Genomic DNA, 17261 nt, shown 5'->3' with positions numbered 1-17261 from the left:
TTCTCGTTTGGAAATAGTCCCAGTCCCAGTGATATTAAAGAACGTAAGTAGCCCTGTTCTTTAGGAGATCATCTGGAAATGAGTTTATTTCTTCCTTCCTCCCACCTTTTGAAAAATCAGTGATACTAAATGGCACCTCGGCTAGCTGGGCTGCTTACCAAGCTTCTCGCATTATTGCTGCCCTTAGTAGGCAGAGACTGAAATCTGTAGCTTTGAGCAAGTGCCAGAATGCGTCTCTCAAGTTTTTTCCTACATTTGGAAACTGTGCTTCTTAAGCTTCCCAGCCATGCTTTCTCATGCTGTCTGCCCTAAATACGTAGCTGCCAAGCATCATGATGTGGTTGGTGACCTTACGGGATAATGGGGCAAAGCTCAAGCTTTGGAGCTTGTTGTTGAGTTCGGATCTGACTTTCTAGTTAAGTTTTATCTTGGCTAGTAAACAGTATAACAGACCACTGATTAAGAACATATCTCACACACTCTCAGTTGAGTAAACTGTAAATTGTATTGTTTTTCTCCTTATTGTTTTTCCAAACTAACTTTGGATTATAAATTCTCATGGGTGGGGTGGGGAGAGGGAGTAGCTGTCACAGCCTTTGTTAGTTTTTGCATTAAACTTGCTCTTCATTCATAAAATTGTTCCCAGCATGACATTATTTACAAACCCTAGATATCAGATAAAGCTCTGATTTTTCTTCTTGATGACTGACCTGTAGAGCAACGTGATGCTTTTGAAGAAGAAAAAATACAATGTTCATCTGTATTTATACGATCAGATAGTAAAGGAGAAAATAATAAATGTGAGTGCTGAATTGGGCTCGGTATAATGAATTTTATAAGCATTTAATCATTTTGTTATTGTATCTATATACTCTAGGGACTGAGGAGCTGAGATTTCAAATATACCGGATAAGTTTTTACAGGCTTTTTTTTTTTTTTTTTTTTTTTTTTTTTCCTCTTTCCAAAATGCTTGAGAAGGCTCCACTACTAAATAAGTAATCAGCTGAAGGACTCGAGGGCTATCAGGAATAAGAATAACAGCAGTACAAAAGTTGATCTATACTGCAGGTTCTGTGAGTGTTTATATTTATTGTAATGAAATTTCTTCTGTTGAGAGATTAATCCTGTGGAAGTAAGTGAGAAACTGTAAACTGTGTACTATCCTGTGGCAGGTACCAAATAACAAGTAATGTTATAACAATACAATAACTACGCTGGGGTGGAGAGAAAATATTAGTTAATTTCCACTGCTGTTCTGCTGTTCTTGTAAAAACCCTTGTGTTGGATTTTGTTGATAAGATCCTGTAATTCTTCAACCAAATATAATAATGATTTAGAAAACTTCGAATTCTGCTAACAAACTGTTTTCTTTCTCAAATTCATTTAGAGGCCATGAAGGAAGAACCTGAAGTGCTCTTTGAGGAACTGCTTGAGAGGGCCAAAGCTGGAGAACCAAAAGCACAAACAGAGGTAATTTTATATGCTTTTTGTCCAGTGCTGTTTGCTCTCAATTCCAAAAATAGCATTGCCAGCTTTTAGTGGAACTCTTATCTCTTCCAAAGACACTTAGCTGAACTGTATCTGTTTTGATCATAAGCTGTTCAAAGAAAGGTGAGAAAGGTGACGCTAGGTAGTTTCCCAGCCTTGAGAATTGCTGCCTACTTGGGTTTCAGGTCCTACTCTTGCATAAGCCTTTAGGATGAATATCAAAATGGGGTGGGGAGTAGGGGAAGGATTAGGCTCAGAGCGTGGAAAAGCCATGGTGCTTGACTTTTATTTTTATATTTTTATGTACAAGAGTTATTTGTGGAGGTAGTGATTCTTAAATGCTGTTTGGATTTTTGGTGTTGGACTTAATTTTGTCACTGAAGCAGAATTGTTTATCAGAATGAAAGCTGTGTCAACACTGTTGGTTCAGTACTTCACTATGTACAAAGACTCTTAGGCTGGACTCTGTGGAAGAAACTGTCACTGAGCTGCTTCAGCAGGAACATCAGAGGTTGGTTTTTCCTCTATCACCATTTCTATGTTGAATTAACATAGAAAAGAAGTTCTTCGTGGTTTATTGAAGCTATCTATATTTAGTTGTGTAATGATAGATCCAATTAAATGATAATGGTAATTCTACCCCTGTATATGTTGGAATTTGGGTTTCCCGTAGGTTTTAGAAAAGTTTTCTTTCCTATCCATTGCGTTATGCTGGAATATTGGTCTAGTTGATCTAGTATAAATAGCCTAAAACTTTAGAGAAGTTTTTGAATTCCTGCTTAATTTGGCTGGTGACTGACTTAAGCATTCTTCTTCAGCTTTGGCTTTGACAAGGAGTGTTCATGGTCTCCTACAAGCTCATTGGTGATTTGTTGTTTTTTAACCCAGGGATCACTTTTCAAGAAAAAAAAAATAATAAAAAATATTGCAGTGCCAGGCTCTCTCCCCACTCCATCTCAACTTGTTTGAGGGCAGGCTGTCCTTGGAGCTGTAACGTGAGACAGTAAGGAATTCCTCACCTCTGAAACAGCCAGCGGCTTTGCAGAGGATGAAGCTTTAACCTTGAGGGGATTGCTGCTACAAAGTCCACGTCTTGGCTCTATTCCTTCACATAAAAGAGCAAGTCATAATATATTATTTCAGGATATAAGTTCCATCTGAGTAAGAAATCCCTTGTGCAATCTGAGCCTCTGATGTGTGTGCATGTATCTATAAAAATAATAAGTTTTTACCCTTCTCCTTTACTCTTTTCCTTTAGCTCTTTAACTGCGTACACTTTCTATTTCCACACAATAACAGTGTTCTTTTCAAAAAAAAGATCCAGCATGCAATTTTGCTATATTATGCACTCAGGATGAATTGACTGTACAAAAAGGAACCCTAAATACAGTTGTTTCCCTTCTAGGGAATCAAATTTCTTCTGGCATGTAGAGAGGGAATTACTTTTTATTTTTTTTATTATATATAAATATATATATATATATATATATATATATATATTATATGCTTCCTTTTCTATCATGGAACATATCCCTTTAGAATCCACTCAGACAAATGTATTTTAACTTGTTACTGTTGTAGGATTATGAGTAAGAACCTGTGATGGCATCGTTGCGCTTCTTGCTGATAATTACCAAATCAGATATAAGGAATCACTCAGCTCATTGGCGTGTAGTTATTTTTGAATAAACTCCTAGTAATAACGTTGCAATGACTATGGAAATAAATGCACTCTGAGTGGATGTCAACCTGCATTACCGTAGCTTTATATAATTCTTTATTGAGAAATAATTGTGCAGCGTTTACAAAAATGAGACACCCACAGGTGGATTCTGTAATGGAGCAGAGGCAGCTCCGTGTCTAATGAGAGGCACTCTGCAAGGGGACTACCAGAGAGAACTGCTTCAGTTAGCAAAGCCCAAAGGTGAGAGGCAGGCAACAACCTTTGCACTGAAGTAAAGTATGAAGATCTGTGTTAAGCCATTACCAGCTATGACTTCATTTCCCAGTTTTACTTAATGGGAAAGAGAAAATCCATGATTTATCACTTAAGCAGTCTGAGGCTAATACTTTTTTGTGTCGGTTCTTATTCATTTGATCGCCACAGGCCAGAGCTGTGCAGCCATCCTTGTGTGGTTCTGCCTAGAAGCTTTGCTGTGGAAGTGAAAAGCAGCTGCTGCATGGGGCTTGTTTAGAAGTTGATCGTTCAGCAGTATATCACAAAAAGGCTAGATGTTTGATCTGGGATGTGGAGGTGTGCTTTTGCTACTAAAACATTCAAAATACACAAAAGCTTGTCATTTTGTAATCAAAATGAAGGGCAAATATTTTCTGGTTGATCAGATTTTGGGAGTGGTAAACTTCAAAGCCAAATGAGCAACAAAACTATAGGGAAAAAAAAAGCATTTCTATCATAAAACCACAGTATTATGCTGTCTTTGCTTTCCCTTTTTCCTTTCTGCTACTTTATGTTGCAGTACAAGTTTTTATGACCAAGAGATCTTCATAACTTGAAGGGGCTGCATCAAGTGCTATTTACTCTTGAAGCTTTGCTCAAAATTTCAATGGCTATAAATATAAACACACTCAACAAACAACTGTTCTTCTCAGAGGATGTTATTTACCATACAACTTCTTTCAGGAAGCAATTGCTTGAACAAATAGCTGCAGTTGGGTGATAATTTATCAGGCAATTACACTATCAAGGTTGAAATCTTAAAAATCCTGTCTCAAATACTCTTCTTGGTCTGCCACTGTATCTGTGCAGTGCTTATTGAACTCTGGCATGAATTCATAAAAAGTGTTAAGTTCTGTCTTTTGTATTTCTTAATATTGGGTAGCTTTGCTGCGTATACTATGGGTTTAATCATTCTGAGGTCTACCCAATAACTATCTAAGTAGAAGCTGTTTGAGCACCCAATTAGGTGTTGGAATCCAGTGGCGAGGTTGGAGACCTAACCTTTAATAGTTAAGAAAATAATAATTTGATGAGATCAGTGTGTTCTATCTGTATGTAACAACTCTATATTATTAATCTTTCAAAGGTATTTCTTTAGTCACCTTTATTGGTAATATCAAAAGCAAAGTTTCAGATAAACTGTCAGTTATTTTTTTGTTTTGCTTTGTTTTTGCAGCAGATACTACGGTGGGTTTATGGAGCTGTACTCTATTTTCAGTTACATTCTTGGTGTAATTAATACAGGACCTTAGAGAGAGGAGTGCAGCAAACTAAGCAAAAACATTTCCCAGATACTCTGTACATGCAAATAAAATGTCCAGAAGTTTTGTCTATTCTCTGCCACTTAACACTTGTCTTGGGGTATGATAAGCAGAAGTGTTTCATGCTACTGCTTGAGTGTGTTTATGTTACCATATATTTCAGTTTTATAGAAGGAATGAAGGTGGTGTAAGACAGTGATACAGGCAATTGTTCCGTAATTTCTGTGGCCCGAAATGGTAGGGATTTTACAGGCTATATCACTTAAGTTGCCTAATGCTTAAGAAATGTTAGTTTTATTCTATTTGCTAATTAATCACAAGTTTGCTTTGACCTTCAGTGGCTAAACTGCTATAAGTCAGGCATTTCCTTCCTGAGACTTCCTTCCATCCATCTCAAGGCCCTCTGCCAATTTACTTCATCTGAATTTCTGAATGTTACTGGCACCAGTAATTACACTTAATTATTGTATATTTTAAATAAGATTAACAACATGGTCTGACCATTTTTATAGGAAGAAAGCCATCCAAGAAAAGACTGCTGCTAATATGATGTGTAATACCAGGAGCTTCACCTGATCCTTCTAGATTCCCAAAGACCAGTGGCGACTAATTCATTGACCTAGTCAAATGTACTGCGATTCCTTCTTACTTCCACTTCTGAAAAGTGATCTTTCTCTAAAGGATATCAACTTACAGCTATGTTCTTTAGTGCTTAGAGCAAATGTTTTGACCTTTTGTTCAAAGAGAATTTATTCTAGCAGAGGGAGGAGGGAGACAGAGGCTAGAGTGTATTTCAGGTTAACAGAAGGAATTCTGTTTGCTGCTTGTTGTAGGTGGGAAAACACTTCTTGAGATTAGCGGAAGAGGAGGATGAAGAACTTAACAATTGTAGTGCGGTTGACTGGTTCATCCTTGCTGCTAAGCAAGGTCGAAGAGAGGCTGTCAAGTTATTACGTAGATGCCTAGCAGACAGAAGAGGTATGGGTTCTCTGAGACCTTTTTGCTTGCACTTTCTCCTTTGTCTGAAATAATGCTCTCTACATTTCAATACTGAAAAGAGGGGGGTTAAAATATATTGGGAATGTTCATGGCAAAATTATGTGAGTAGTTCCTGACAGCACATTCAAATAGGTAATTTTAAATGCTTTTATGGGGAGAGATTTTTTTATATTAATTGTTTGCTTGAATTCCTTCATGGGATTCATGCTCAGCCTTCCTCTCCCCACCTTTCATTGAATCTTCTTTCCTTGACCGTGAAGGTCACATGCAACCATACACCACCTACACGTCTGCTGTTGTTTCATTCTTTTGCCCCTTTCCAACCTCTCTCCTAATTGGACTTTTTCACTGTCTTCTCCCACTTCAAGATTCACACCTTCCTTCATGCTGCTTCCCACGCTTGGAATGGGGCTCCTCTTGTCTGCCAACTATCTGAACTCTTATTTAAAAAATAAATAAATGAAATTCTTTCTGCTTTTAACGTCAACCGTAGATATCTGCACCATCTTTTGACTGATCTGTTGTGCTTCAAAAATTGAAAAAGACAAAAGAATAATGCATGTCATGTACAGTTTTTGAAGTACAGTTGATACTTAAGTAATGTAATATGATTTTGATAAGCAATGGGCTCAGAAGTGCACTTGAGTAACTTACTTAAGGGGTCAAGAAGTGAATGAAATTTCAAAAGTTTCAGACTAAACCGAGAAAAATAAATTGTGGGCAAATCTGTCATTTCAGCATGAGTGTGGGATAATAGTATCTAAAGTATTTTTCTTTTCTTGAGGCATCACTTCTGAGAATGAGCAAGAAGTGAAAAAATTATCATCAGAGACTGACTTGGAGAGAGCTGTGAGAAAAGCTGCCTTAGTCATGTATTGGAAATTAAATCCAAAAAAGAAGAAGCAATTAGCAGTTTCTGAACTACTGGAAAATGTTGGGCAAGTTGACAATGAAGGTTTGTTTCTGGTATTGATGAAATATAAGCTTCCAGGCTAGAAACCTAAAGAGCTTTATTTCTGCCTCATGCCTGATTTATAAATGTATGATTTAGTTGAGAAAAAGTAACTGTCCTAATGACTGTCTATTTTAATATTTTAATAAATGTATTCTCTGGACCAGTAAAGTTATTTCCTAAAGGCTTGCCAACTCTTGTTGTAGGTTGTGATTTGGTTAAGCCCTTACACAAATGACAAAATATTAAAGGTATCTTCATTCTCAGCACTTGCTGTCGTTGGAAGATAGATGTTTTATGATGTTGCTGTGTTTAACTTTTTTCTTTAACAATCAACCTTATATTTTGCCAGATATTTCAATTTGCAAATTTAGTATTTAAGACATCTGTCTCATTCTGCCATTCTGACAATATATGTTACCTGTCAATGATCTTCCCTTTTTTCAGTATAGCAATAATGATATAAAAAGCTATATAGCCACTTTCTGTGTGTGTATATATACGTTTTTCTTGTGTTAAGTTTGACAAAATACTATTATACAGATATTACGGCTTTAATAACCTTCTAGTTTTTGTTTGACTACTTTAATTGACTGCTTTGACTTTCCGTGAACTTCTGTTATTGAACCAGGTGGTGAGAAGCAACCCGGCCCAGTCCCAAAGTCAGTGCAGAAGCAGAGAAGGATGCTGGAGCGATTAGTGAGCAGTGAATGTGAGTGCATGGTGCTTCTTTCAATCTTTGACTGTAGTTTAGTTTCTGTTTAGTTTTGCTAAACAATTCTGTGCTGCCAGAGTAAGGCTGTATAGCAAGTTTGGGTTGCTATAGACTGATGGCGTCTATTCATTATGTGTGCAAGGTAAATGTAACTGATCTGCATGTGAAGTTGTAGATGTTACCATTCTCATCAACTTGTCAGTGATTAGTATGCTAAAAGATGTTTGCATGTAACTTGTCATCTTTATGTTCTTCCTATTCGAGCACTTAAAAGGCTATTCAATGCTAAATAAATAAATTGCACTTCCAGTATTTTTTTACTTATGAATTGCAGTAAGCTTTCTGATTACAATAAGGGAATGAATTATGCAATCTTTAAATGTGGACCAATCCCTCATTCTATTTGCCTTGTTTCTGTTTGCCTTTCCCTCATAAATAATGTTTGTGTTTTTGTATCTGTTAAAGAATTTATATAAGAAAGATGTACCGAGATACTCCTTTTGTAACTTAAATAGAGAGGAACAACTCAGTTCATGTAGTGGGGAGAACTAAACCACTCAGTGCACATGATTCAGACCCATGGAGTCAAATCTGAGTTTTGTAGGGTTGGGAGGGCTGGACTTGAAATAAAGTTCTCTCTAGCCCCACATACCTAAGAAATGCAGCCATGCTCCTGGGCCCTCAGGAGGAAAGTCAAATCATTAGTGGTCCTACTGCATATTTTCTGCAGTCTCGTTTGCACTTGTTGGATGAGGAAGGAACCCCTGGATGTAAAACTCCCTCTCTCCAATGAGTGGGAATGCAACAGAGTTCTGTTGCTTGTCATAATAGCACAGAAAACAGAATGAACAGACCTGAAAACTTGCAAGTCTGATCCCAGTCATGAATAGCCTAAAAGATATGGGTGACTGGTTGGGCGTATAACAGGTTCTTAACATTGGGATTATTTATAGGTGGTGTAGTAGAAAAGGTCAGAAGAAGAATCCCATCAGAAGCTAATGAAAAAGAGCTTTAGATAGATTCACTTGCAATACAAGAGTAGATGTGCAATATGGAAAAAAAAAAAAAAAAAAAAAAAAAAAGGAAAATCAAAACCTCATTAAAAGAACAGGAAAGACTGTCTCCACTTTGCCCAAAGTATTAAAATGCTTAGCAGAAAATTGAGGACTGGCAAAAGAGAAGTGGCAAATAAAATTAAGGATGCGTTCAATATGAATGTTTTGTGGTTTTCAGTTCTAAAGGAGATAAGTTTTCTATGGATTTAATGAAAAAAATAGATGATTGTGGTTATGATCTTCCTCTAGGGCATTATCAATGGTGTCAAAGGAGATTGGACTTTGTGGAGCATTGCTCTGGCTTACTCTAAATTTCTGTGCTAATAGTATGCTTGTGCTGCTAATACTTAGATGTGTTGATTACTTTTATAACTGGGGAAAAAAAAAAGGAAAACAGGTTAAAATTAAAGAAGGCTTTAAATTAAGAAAATGGTTTGCAAACAGTACAGCATATGTACTTTTCAAAGTATGTTATCTAGCAAGGTTTAATTAATCACATGTCGTGAAAATCTCATTTTTCTTGAAATGCATTAGTTTATACAAAATCTGGATCAATTATTGAAAAACTGTTAAATGTTCCACATCATAGTACTGTGTAATATATCTGTAGCTTAGAATACACACAGCTAAGGTGTCATATGTGGATTGGTGAGCCAAACCTGGGTTTTGTGCATTTAAACCTCTTGAAAGATTAAATTTACATTTCAACAGCTCAGTTTGGCCTTTACCTTCAAGGATTGTGTTCATTACACAGGTGAGTTCAGAATCAAGTTATACAACTGGCACTCCAAAGAAGAACAAAGTATTTCAGATTTGTTAATTCTAATAGAAATAAAAGTGGAGGAGAGACACATGGCTGTGCATATAAGTGAGGGAGTTATGATAGGGAGACATAGTATTTTGAAGACCAAACTTTTAGTCCTGTCAAAATTTCTGTGAGAGTAGGCCAGATGTTCCTGTAACTAATTTGCCACTTTTGGAAAGCTCAAAATAGGATAAGGATAAAATTGCTGTGTTTCACTGGTCATCGTATTGTAAAACAGATGTATGTGAGTTCATTGGAGTTACATCTCACAGGTGTTCACTGGATGACACTGGTGCTCTTTCCATTCCTTAGCTGAAACAACACGTGCTGATAGAGCATGAGTGCAAAGCGAGTCACTTGTTCTCAATTCTTCAGTAATTCAAAGTTTTAGAAAAGGAACTAGCTTCCCCCCATCCCCCCCTCCCCTCTTTTTTTAAGGCTTAAATGGCACATAAAATAACAGGAGAGTAAATGAACCTACACGTAAGCGTAGGCAGAAATTGATGTGCATATTTTTCTTTTCCTATGGCGGATGGGGGAGGCAGGGAAATTTGTCATAACCAAATTGAAGAAAAAAAAAATCTATGAATAATAAAGTAGAATCTACAACATACGCTTTTTATATCAATTTGAGAGACACTTGGGTGACAAAATACTAATAACATTTAAAAACGAAAAGTTTTCATCAAACACTTAAAGTAGGAGTTAAGCTGTTACCTTCTCCTCTAGAGAGCTTTTATCTTTTCATGGATGAGCAAGACAGCTGTTACTATCCTGCATTTACTTCTCTGATCCACAGAGTTTCTGCATTTCTCTTGCCAACAGGAAATTTTTCCTTCAGTTTTAATACATTGCCAATGCTTGGAAGATAATGTTTAAACCAGTAGCATGTTCCCAGATACCTGATCTGGGGTATCCTTAATGAAGGCATAGATAGAATATTAAAGTTGGTGTTTGTCAACGGACAGTCGTTGCATGCTTGAGAATATACATGCCATTACACTTTGCAGGGCATCTATACACAGAAAATTAATAACTCTCCCTCCCAGGAACCATGACCTTGTAGGAGTGCCTTTAAGGAACTTTTGTGAGGTTCTAGCTTGCTTATTGCACACCAGAAACTTGCACACCAGGTCTTACTTCTATATATCTTGTCCAAAGACAACAGTAAATGTAGATGGCCTGTTTGGTATTGGGCCTGACCTGGAGCCCACCAAGGACAAGTGAGGAGCCTCCCTGATCTGTGTGTGCCAGTGGTGTGGCCTGAAAAGCTGGTGAAAGAAAAGAATAGCTAGCAGAAAACTAAAGTGCTTCTTGGGAGGCATACCATGTTGTATTTTTCAGGGCATACAGGCTCATACAATGGAAAAATAAAAAAATAAAAATAAAATAATAGGAGAAGAAAACATCCAAGTTGTGAGACTGAAGGAAAAGATAAATTGTACGTTGCCATTTTTCCATTGAACTCCTTTAACACACCTCTTCCTGTAGCAGGTATCTTGACACGAGTGTTTTTTGTTCTGTATCTATAGGTTTTTATAAAATATTTGTATCTTTTTAATATTAAGTGGCTTCCATAAATTCTATCTTTGTAAAAGTTGAAGAAAAATAGGCGCTAACCCACTAATCCTCTGGTGTTAAACTTAGTGAATCAATTCAGTTTTCTGTCTCTTTAAAGTCTTAAACTAGTATTAAGCAGGCCAGCTTTCGTATCTTTTTATCAGCTGACTAGCTAAACTGACTGCGTAGGAGGTGTGTTACAGATCTTTGTCATTCAAAAGTCTTTCATATCTACAGCAGTGTCATTTGCTTTAGTGTATGGAAAAAGTTGCTGTTAATTATCCTACTTTACAAACGACATCAAGCTTGTCTACCATAGAAACTGGCTAATCCATGCTAATTCAAGGCACTGGCTATGAAAAGAGTTTGAAGCAGTGTATAAGTCATCTTGCAGCATCCCTGCAGATCTCTGAAGTAATCTCTTGCTTCCCTTCTACTCACAGGTAATCTCCACATTACTCACATTTCCAGAGCCTGTGGCCATCAGTGTTTGTGTCCTTGTGCTCCTGATATTGCACAACAGTGTCACTTGCTCCCTGACCTTCCCCTTGTCATGAGAGCTCAGGGAACACCAGTGTAATGATGTTACAGAACTTGATCATTTTAAATTGATGTGTTTGTTACAGATCACTATTTCAGTTTCCTCGATTACTATCTCAGTTTCCTTCTGTACTTCAAGAGAAAGCATCTTACACTTTAGCCTACTTTGTTCTGAAACTCTTGAGATATTTGTCTGAGGGCCTCTAGCAAAAGCCTTCATTGTGTTGTGTGCTGCAGCGTGTTGGCACTGAATTGCAACCGTATTAACAAGTTGGTGACAAAATGTTAGTGGAAAAGATGCATCATACCAGTAAATAAATCATGCTTCATATTCAGATACTGTACAAATAAGCAGTGATAGAACTTTGTCTCTGTGTACAACAGAGCGAAGTGTATTTTGTGGCTGGGTATTTTAAATCATAGTTAATATAGTTTGAGGGAGGACTATGCGCACACAAAGCATATTAAATTAATACACTAAAGTAACTTGTAGACCTGTAGTTATAAGTAATTGGACACTTCCCATGATTACATCTGTCTAAGGTATGAAATTGTGAAAAATGTCTGTTAAACACCTAATCAGAAGTCAATTTTCAGTCAGTAGTGTACAGATAAATCATTACTGTTGCTGTACAATTATTTCTTTTCAAAGTGATGTTAAAGATTTCTCTCAAAGTTCTTGGAGCTATGATAACTTGTGATTAAAACTGTGTAGCCTAATCCAGCAGTCTGTTTTCCTTGGAATACTTGCAGAAAAGCTACGGTCACTCTGTTTTCCTACTTATAAGTAAAATAAAATTACCTGCTGGTCTGACAAGATTTAGAGTAGTCATATATTGCTGGCAAAAGCAGCTGGTTGTTTTCAGCACAGATCTTGGAGCAAGTTGCTAGGGAAGCCTGTGTTATCAGTAGTTCAGTTTTTGAAGCTCAGAGTAGATCTTTAATAACAGGGAATAGATCTTTAATAACAGGGAAGAAAATATCAGGCTCCCCAGGGATGTAGACACGACACCAAGTCTGTTGGAGTTTAAGAAGTGTTTGGACTGTGCTCTTAGTCATATGGTCTGAATTTTTGGGTAGACCTGTGTGATGCCAGGAGTTGGACTCAATGATCCTTGTGGGTCCCTTCCAACTTGGGATATTCTATGATTTTAAAATAAATATTTCAATGCATATAATCAGGATAGTGTTGTAGGGATACTACTTATCTAAAGATCTGTATTTTGTCTCTTAGCTAAAAAATTCATTGCTCTGGATGACTTTGTGGAGATTACCAAGAAATATGCAAAGGGAATCATCCCATCTAACCTGATTATGCAGGAAGAGGAAGATGATGAACTGGCAGGGAAGACTCCTGAAGAGTTACCCCTGCGACTGAAGGTAAAAAGACAATAATGAACAGGTTATTTTGAAGAACTCTTAACCTGCACGTTTCAGACAGAGGTGATTTACACTCAACTCTCAAAGCTGATGTTTAGTCTCAGTAGAACAGTATGAGAATTCTTGTTACAATTTGGTTTTAAACTTTACTTCACATATGTGTTTACAGTTTCATATATACAAGCCATATATTTAAGAGAAAGGAATAATGGTTTTCCTTGCAAGGGGACAATCTGACTTCATTAGATCTCAAAGAGGATTCAAATGGCCCTATCATAACAGCCACATTTTTATTACACTTTTATATACTTCATATCTTTCTTACATAAACAGGAACAAGAAGGTGGGAAAAAATATCCATAACCTTAAGTATAAAAAGGTTGGATTATGAAGGAATTCAAGAATGATGAAACTTAGTGTCAGTGGCTTTCTATACTGAGAATTCTCCAAGTGTAGTGAAAGGAGAAGAGAAAATTAAGGAGCATGCATGCAATACCAGTGTAAATTTCAAGTGAGGAAGCGGGATTTGGGCTACTGACTTGAGTTTGTTGTCATTGTTGTCGTTTCGTTGTCCATTATAATATGGTAGGGTTTTCTGACTTCTTATGTTTTTATGTTTGTTTTTTAAAAAGGGGGTGGTGGGAGTCTTTTTTCCAATATTTTGAATAACTGTTATTCTGAAATACATGCATTTATAAAGAACAACATGGATACTTTTGCTAATAAACAGTCTTATGCCAAAGTCATTGTGTTTGTTACCCCATTTCATCACAATGCATATAGATCTTCACTGAAGCATTCTTGGACTTTCCACTGCTGTAAATAATATAAAAGCATAAGTTCTGGGACAACATTAAAAATTGGCTTTTTACGGGGGAGGGTTTGCTTGCAGTATCTAATGTGCAGATGGTAATATTTCAATAATTGTTTGGAAAAAAATAATCCTGTAACTTTTTGTAGCTCAGAGATTGTGTGTGGTTGGCAGAGGATTTGATCCAGCATTTCTTCTGTTGTCATATGACTGAATTGGGAAATGCCATAAGATAGATAGAATTTTAAGACCATTTACAGTTACTCTTATGAGGTTAAAAGAATATCTGTAATTACTACATACAAATACACACGTGCATATAAATATAAAGGTATTCCTGCTGTTTACAAAACAGATTTTGACAGCTGCGTCCATAGGTACTTGGGAAGGATTTTTTTCTTAAAGATAAACCACAGCTGTAAAGACTTTGTGTAAGTCCTTTTCATTAGAATGTATAACATAATCCCTGGAGAACAGTGGTAGAGTTAAATGCTTTAAAGCTACGGTACTCACACCTCAAGTAATGATTTAAGATTAACTACATGGCTGCAGTTCTGTATTATCTTCAGTAAGAAGTTAGCAGAGTGGAGTATTTGACAAGGAAGCCATTTAATTATGTGTCAAAGGTAATGAAATTCATCTTTCCTGAAATCAAAATAGCCTCTGTGCTTCACCTGACTGAATTAATCAAAACATATCTAATAATATCAGACAAAGTAATCTCAGTTTATTGGCAACATTCTTTTCAAATAAATATCTTTTCATGTCAACTAAGGTTAGATAATTTACTGCTACTGCTTCAGCTATGATCATCTGTGATATACAGATACAAACCTGCTCATAAATAAAATGCTTCTCTCTCTCTCTCTCTCTTTCCAGGTTGTAAAATACCCACTTCATGCCATTATGGAAATTAAAGAATATCTGATAGATATGGCATCAAAGGCAGGAATGCACTGGTTGTCTACTATTATTCCAACACACCATATCAATGCTCTCATCTTCTTCTTCATCATTAGTAATCTGACAATTGATTTTTTTGCCTTCATTATTCCATTAGTCATATTCTATTTGTCCTTCATTTCTATGGTTATTTGCACACTGAAAGTTTTTCAGGACAGTAAGGCCTGGGAAAACTTCCGCACTTTGACTGACTTACTCCTTCGTTTTGAACCAAACCTAGATGTTGAGCAAGCTGAAGTGAACTTTGGATGGAATCACTTAGAGCCATACATATATTTTTTACTCTCTGTATTCTTTGTAATTTTTTCCTTCCCTATAGCAAGCAAAGACTGTATACCATGCTCAGAGTTAGCTACCATCTCCGTTTTCTTCACAGTGACAAGTTACATGAGTTTAAGCACATGTGCAGAACCTTACACACGAAGAGCATTAATGACCGAGATAGCAACTGGTTGCTTATCCCTATTGCAGGTATTACCTGGGAATTTTGGTTTCTTGAAATTCTTAGGTAAAACTTTCTTCACTGTTCCTGTAGGCCATTTCTTTGTGATAAATGTAAGTATCCCATGCCTTTTGTTCTTGTATTTGTTTTATCTTTTCTTTAGAATGGCACAACTACGGAATTTTAAAGGCACCTACTGCTACCTGGTCCCATATCTAGTCTGCTTTATGTGGTGTGAACTCTCTGTAGTCATTCTGCAGGAGTCCTCTGGCATTGGGCTCATTCGTGCATCAATTGGTTATTTTCTGTTTCTCTTTGCACTCCCAGTGCTAGGCGTAGGCATTGCACTGATGTGTCTTGTCCATTTCATTAAGTGGTTTGTGTCCCTGGAGCTCGTGAAAATCGTAGTGACTCTAGTTTTGTGTGCTGTTCCTCTGCTCTTCCGATGGTGGACGAAAGTCAACTTCTCTGTAGTTGAAATGGTTAAATCCCTTACTCGAAGCTCAATTGTGAAACTCATTTTGGTGTGGATTACAGCTGTAGTGTTGTTTTGTTGGTTCTACGTGTATCGGTCAGAGGGAATGAAAGTTTACAACTCCACGTTGACATGGAATCAGTATGCTTTCCTCTGTGGACCCCGATCGTGGAAGGAGACTAACATGGCACGCACTCAAATTTTATGTAGTCATCTGGAAGGACACAGAGTGACGTGGACTGGGCGGTTCAAATATGTGCGTGTTACAGAAATTGACAATAGTGCAGAATCTGCAATAAATATGCTTCCACTTTTTATTGGTGATTGGATGAGATGCTTGTATGGTGAAACATACCCTCTCTGTGACCCCAAAAATGTCACTATGGAGGAGGAAGAATTGTGTCGTCTCAAGTATTTGACGAAGCATAACTGCCACATGAAAATGTTTGATCGGTACAAATTTGAAATAACTGTGGGTATGCCTTTCAGCAGCAAAAATGGAACCAAGTCAGTAGAGGAAGATGACATAACCAAAGATATTGTGCTGAAGGCAAGCAATGAGTTTAAGAAAGTGTTGTTGAATTTGAGGCAGGGAAGTATAATTGAATTCAGCACAATTCTGGAAGGTCGTCTTGGCAGTAAATGGCCTGTCTTTGAACTGAAAGCAATCACTTGCTTGAATTGCATGTCTAAACTCCTACCTGCAGGGAGGCATGTGAAAATAGAGCATGACTGGAGGAGCACAGTGCATAAAGCCATTAAATTTGCTTTTGATTTTTTCTTCTTCCCATTCCTGTCAGCTGCATAATGAGGTCATATTGGTTCAGTGGTATCTTCAATGTACGGTGCATTTATACTACCAAAGGTTTGGCTTAAAAAGAAAAAAAAAATAAATAAATAAAACAGAACACCCTGCTGTAGCAGTGCTCAAAATGTATGTTAATGTAGAGCATTGGTTGAGTTTTGTAAGTGTATACACTGTATCCTGACTTTAAAACCCTATATGACTGAAGTGATATTATACTAGTTTAATATTGTAAATGAATGCAGGGGATTGCTGCTGACTAATTGCATGGAGACTATTTTGTCCAAAATGAACATGCTGTTTGCCTGTGGTACGACACTAGATGTATTTACTTGCTCGATGTTAAAAGCACTTTACTGTTTAAATATTCACAACATGCCCATATGTATTTTCACAGGCATGAGTTAGAGTAGGTAGCTGACAACAGCTTATGTTGCATTTATTGCTTGTATTTATTTGGTGTATTCTAGAAAAAGGTGATCATATAATCAGTACCTGGTGGTGTTATCTATGTACAGAACTCATTGTTTCACTATTTGTCCAGAAGATAATGATTTTAAGCTTTTTTGAAAGGTACACCATTTCACACCCCAGCAAGGCTGTAAAAAAAAGAAAAGGAAAAAAAAGCTCTCAAGCTTTTATTTTGCTTTAAATATTCTGTACAAAACACAGTATTTGTTCTAATTGGTTATGATCACTACATGTATGACACTAAGGTATAATCCATGCTGGCATGTGAATGTCAAACACCAGATAATAAGATTGTGATGGTACAGACAAGCCAAAGCAACTGAAAACAGTATGTAAAAGTCTACAGTGGAAACTGAAAAGAACGTCTGTTTAATGATTTGTATTGTGCAAATAAATACAAAAGATAAACTTGAATTAAATGAGTAGAACATTTGTTCATTATGCTTTGACACTTTGAGCGGTTGTTCATGTTGCACTGATAATCGTGTTTTCCAATGAAAGCTGTTTGTTTAGCTTTCGTTTTCTTGTATGAGATACCTGAAGTTGTACTTCACATTATTTCAATCTAGCAGTAAAACGTG

At 36.8% G+C, this 17261-nt stretch overlaps 1 protein-coding gene across 1 annotated transcript in view; it reads left to right on the top strand.

The window, feature by feature from the left end:
* The window catches only part of WFS1 (wolframin ER transmembrane glycoprotein), a 36601-nt gene extending 19507 nt beyond the window's left edge, over window positions 1–17094 (top strand). The window contains exons 3-8 of the mRNA XM_084518428.1: window positions 1388–1470; window positions 5541–5685; window positions 6491–6661; window positions 7290–7370; window positions 12568–12713; window positions 14404–17094. Coding sequence (XP_084374554.1) covers window positions 1388–1470; window positions 5541–5685; window positions 6491–6661; window positions 7290–7370; window positions 12568–12713; window positions 14404–16212 — 2435 coding nt within the window. The 3' untranslated portion in view covers window positions 16213–17094. The remainder of the gene's footprint in view (window positions 1–1387; window positions 1471–5540; window positions 5686–6490; window positions 6662–7289; window positions 7371–12567; window positions 12714–14403) is intronic.
* Window positions 17095–17261: the final 167 nt, after the last annotated feature.

The sequence above is a fragment of the Aythya ferina genome (genome assembly GCF_964211825.1).
Source record: "Aythya ferina genome assembly, chromosome: 4".
NCBI lineage: Eukaryota > Metazoa > Chordata > Aves > Anseriformes > Anatidae > Aythya > Aythya ferina.
Note: the sequence above shows the minus strand (reverse complement) of the source record. Positions and strands in the feature narration are given on the sequence as shown.